We start from the raw sequence: 4,571 nt of genomic DNA, 5'->3' as shown, positions 1-4,571 counted from the left end.
GAGCAGCGAGCCCCGGCCAGTCTCGGGTTCTTGCTTGTAAACTTTATTGTAACTCTTCCGCCCTTTTCAGGCGCAGACAACAGAACAAAGTATAGAGGAACAACAAAATATATAATTAGCCCTCCCTCCCTCCCCAGTAAAGCAATTCACGGATACAGGATACATTCTCTTCACAGTAAACCTAAGAACACTTTTAACAATTGCCCACAGCGCGCATGCTAACTAAAGTAACCTCTTTTGAGAAACACTTAAGACGAAATTGTCAAATCAAAGAAGGGGGTGGGAGGAAAGAGAGAAGCCAGAGAGAAAGCCAGCGAGCTAGGTAGGGCAGCGGGGACAGAGGGGGTGGGAGGAGGAAATGAGGCAAGGGGGGGGGGGGTCAAAGAGAGAGAGAGAAAGAGAGAAAGAGAGAGAGAGGGAGGGGAGACAGAAAGAATTACGGCGTGAATAGGCAGTTTCATGTTGTTGGGAGGACTTAGCAGAAATCGGTACCTCGGTCATCACAGGGAAAGGGGGCCATTGCACAAGGAGGCTTTTTACACGGGGCGGGGGGCGTGGGGCGGGGGCTCGGCCGAGCAGCAACCGCTCCCCCTCGCTGGGCGAGGGGGTCCTTGCTCACAATCCCTGTCTTCCCCGGCCCCCACGGAAGGGAAGGGCATCCACGGTAGCTCACACACAGAAGCTATTACGAGATACTACCACTAGCGGGGACTGGCGCGGCGGGGACGCTGCGGCGGGAGGCCAGGCTCCGGGCGCCGCTCGCGGGGCCGGAGCTCGCGGGGCCGGAGCTCGCGGGGCCGGAGCTCGCGGGGCCGGAGCTCGCGGGCGGGCGGGCGGGCGGGCGGGGGGCGGCCGCGGCCCTGGCAGTCCCAGCTGGAGGCTACTTCTTGTCGGCCTTCTGCGCGTCGCCCTCCTCCGCCGCCTCCGGGGCCCGCTCCAGCTTCTGCTTCTCCAGCTCCTCCTGCTCACATTTGCTGCTGGGGAACTTGTCTTTGTTGTTCTCCTTTTTCCACTTCATCCTCCGGTTCTGGAACCAGATTTTGACCTGTCTCTCTGTCAGTCCCAGCGCGTGCGACACCTCGATCCGCCGCTTGCGAGTCAGATAGGGGTTAAAGAGGAACTCCTTCTCCAGCTCCAGGGTCTGGTAGCGGCTGTAGGTCTGTCGGCCTCGCCTGCGTCCGGCGGCTGCTGGGAAGGGGGGAAAGGGCGAGACGGAGGGAAGGGGAGGGTGGGGGAGGGGACGGAGACGGGGAAGGTTGGAAGATTCGTGAACCAGCCTTGGCGACCAGCATAATGAGTAAGGGCAGGGGACCTGCTAGCCCGCGCGGGGGAGGGGGCGCTAGGAGGCCGCGGTCAGCTGGAGGTGGGGGCGTGGGGGGTGAGGGGCATCAGACACCGCAGAATTTAAGGCAGCCAGAAAGGGGGAGCCGCCTCCCCTGGTAACAAGCACCAGAGAGTGAGGTGGGGGTGGTTCAAATCTATTAAAAGTGCCATAAACTTTAGAAGGAAGGATGTGAAGGAGGGGGGGGCGGAGAGAGAGAGAGATAAGAGTAAAAATGCCAGGATGGGGACGAATGGACCCACCTTGAAAAGCCCCCAGAGCCTTTGCCCCAGAAGAAAAGTTTCTTCAGGGCAATTAAACTATAAAGCAATTGAGAAGTGCAAAAGTTGAGCGCCCCCACTCCCACCACCCTCTCCCCACTCCCCCCCCCATAAAACAGTAAAAGGGGGGAAAGCAGGAGGAGAAGAAGAAAAGTCAGGCGGGGTGAGGGGTTTATGGATTCAGGAAATGTCTCTTAGCGACCCTCCTTCAAGGGAAACAAAAAAAAAAAAGGAAGAGAAACAGACAGAGAGAGAGAGAATGAGGAAGAGAGGAAGGAAGGAAGGAAGGAAAGAAATGGGAGACCATCTGAACGAGCAGGCACGGCTCCCCGGAGCCGGAGGGGACGCCCCGGCCTGCCCGGGCCCCCCCGGCCCGGCCTCGGGCTCACCTTGCGGGCGCATCCAGGGGAAGAGCTGGGTGGGCGACGGGCTCTGCTCCGAGCCCTCGGCCTCCTCGCCCAGGCCGCCGGCGGCCGCGAGCTTGCAGTCCGCGTACTGCACCAGGTCGGGGTCCTGCGCGCCGAACAGGCTCTGGCGCTGCAGCGGGTCGTAGCCGTAGAAGTTGCCGGGGTCCCCGTGGCACGCCACGGCGCACGGGTTCTGCTGGTAGGGCGCGGTGGACAGCGACGACGGCCCGTGGTAGAACTCCTGGATCTGCGACGGGTGCTGGAAGCCGCCGCCGCCGCTGGGGCCGTACACCACGGTGGGCCGGCCGCCCAGGTCCTGGGCGAAGCCGCAGTCATAGTAATTGGGGCGCAGGGACTCCCCCGTTTTGTATTTGGAGAACAGTGAGTTGACGAAATAAGAGCTCATTTTATTGAATTTTGAGGCGGCGGCGGCGGCGGCGGCTGTAGTTGGGGGCTGGTGGGGAGGGGGCGGGGAGGGGGAGAGGGAGGGAGAGAGAGAAAAAAAACGCGGATTCGCCGGCTCCCAGCCACCCTCGCCAGGAGAGGAGAGGGGAAGGGAGGAGGGGGAAAAAGAAAAGAAAGGAAAAAAGGCGAAGGGGAGCTCGGAGCCGCCGCACTTTTTGCGATTTCCAGGAAAAGGGAAGGACCGCGGAGCCTCCAAAAGTCTAAGCTCGCATGGCCGCCGGCTCGCCGCCCTCCCCCCACCCCCCACCCCCCAAACAAAAATCTACCGCCACTCCAAGAGGTCCTCGCTTCACATTTCGAAGAAAGGATGCCAGTTCATAAACAGTTTTCGGTGATTTACTTCCCTGCAAATGAGTTGTTTCATATTTTGCACTGTCTTTTCATGATCATTTGCATCCATTAGAGACCCCGCATCCTATTGGCTTCTCCGTACTCCTCCCGGACAGAACGCAGAACGAGGGTGAGAGCGCGAGAGAGCGAGCGAGCGAGAGAGCTAGAGCGAGCGAGCGCCAGGGAGTGAGGAGAGCGCGGGGGGGGGGGGGAGGAGGGGAAGGAAAAAAAAAACACCCAGAGAGAAGGGGGGGTAGAGAGAGGGGGAGAGGGAGAAGGGGGGAGAGAGAATGAATACGGATTAAATCTGTTTAACTACCTACATTAATGAGATATCTCTTCCCTCACAACAAATCAAATACCTTCGCAGACCACCCCCAAAGACTGATGTGGGGGAGTCACGAAGGAAAAAAAAAAACCACCCACAACCACGCGCACACACAGAGACCCAGCGCCAGACGCAGGCAACGCTGTTAATTTCGTGATTTTTAACGAGGCAGTTGAAGTCTTTTTAAATGTCAGGGTCGCTTCGGAAAAATGTAAAAGAACACGGCTTAATTGCGCTGAGTTTTAAAAGGTCCGATAAATGTAATTGGTATTTTAATACAAGTTATCAAATCATACAGCTTCCCCTCCTAAACATATTTTCCAACAAACGAGGTAGTCATATTTAAAGCTTTAATGATCAATTTCCTTATTATTGATAAAGGTTTAACTGTCGTGTGAAGGGAATTGGCTGGGTAGCCAGCCCCCCCAGAAAAAACGCCTGTAAACTCTTTAACAAACTATAAAACGCAATAAAGCCGGAGTCTGTTGTTGTTTATGCCGCAGCGCATAAAAGCTGTTAGCATTTTACGAGTTCTTTCCTCTACAGCTATAAAACTGCAGCTTCGATCGCCCCCGCTGCACGGCTGCAGCTCGGTGGGGGTGGCAAAGCCAAAATGAAAACGATTATGGGTTGGGGTTTTTTTTTCGGTGCAAACGGTGGCTTTTCTGCGAGTTTTTGCCTCCTTCAGCTGTGCAGAGCACCTGTCCCCACCCCCTCTCTGGAGCCCCCAGACCACCACCCCATCTGCCACCCCCAGACCACTCACCAGCATTTCCCTATTCAATAAACAAGCCGGGCTTTTCTTTGGAGAAGGGGTCTGGGAGGGTGTGAGGAGGGACCGGGACAGGGAGAAGAAACTTTCTGGTTAATGGGCACCAAGCAAAGTTCCCCCTAAAACGGAGGATTCCGCAGTTTTTTCACAGCCTGGTATGTGTGGGGGGGTCTGGAATGGGGATGAGGTCTCTGGTAGAAGGCGCTTGGGCCCAGTCAGGGCTTTGGGGGGCCAAGCTCGTGTGATGGGAGAGGAGCCTGATGCCACCAGCAGGATGGCACCCACTTGGTTTGTCGTTGTCGCACTCCTGCACGCAGGCCTGGGGGCCCAGGAACCAAGCCCAGTGGCCTCCCGACCTTCCCAGCTTGCTTGGGGGAGAGGGCACCCCAAGCCTATCAGCACATCACAGGGAGCAAAGGGCACTGGAGCCACTGCTGGGCACCAGGCCCTGGCATCAGGCCTTGATGCCACTGCCCTGTGCCCTCCTCAGCCCTGGGCCTTGGCTGCGAGGGGAGGGTGTGTATGAAGGGGGCACCTTTTAGCTTTCAGCATCCTGTGAGCCACTGTCACTGCCTAAACTGACCTTGGAGTAGAGGGGATTTAGACGCGGCAAGGCCACCGAGTCCCCCGTTTTCTCTCCTCCCCTCCTTGGGGAGCCTTTAGTTGG

General features: G+C 57.5%; 1 protein-coding gene across 1 annotated transcript; it reads right to left on the bottom strand.

Moving 5' to 3' along the window:
- Positions 1-880: 880 nt before the first annotated feature.
- HOXB8 (homeobox B8) lies at positions 881-3,944 on the bottom strand (the record flags this gene model as incomplete). Its single annotated transcript, XM_081110199.1, has 3 exons — positions 3,899-3,944; positions 1,992-2,463; positions 881-1,188 (listed from the first exon to the last, which is right to left on the bottom strand). The coding sequence occupies exons 1-3, from the start codon at positions 3,902-3,904 to the stop codon at positions 881-883; spliced, it is 786 nt and encodes a 261-aa protein (XP_080966325.1). The 5' UTR covers positions 3,905-3,944.
- Positions 3,945-4,571: the final 627 nt, after the last annotated feature.

This window comes from Myotis nattereri, assembly GCF_964212035.1.
Source record: "Myotis nattereri genome assembly, chromosome: 16".
Taxonomy (NCBI): domain Eukaryota; kingdom Metazoa; phylum Chordata; class Mammalia; order Chiroptera; family Vespertilionidae; genus Myotis; species Myotis nattereri.
The sequence above is the reverse complement of the archived record's forward strand: the minus strand, read 5'-3'. Positions and strand labels throughout refer to the sequence as shown.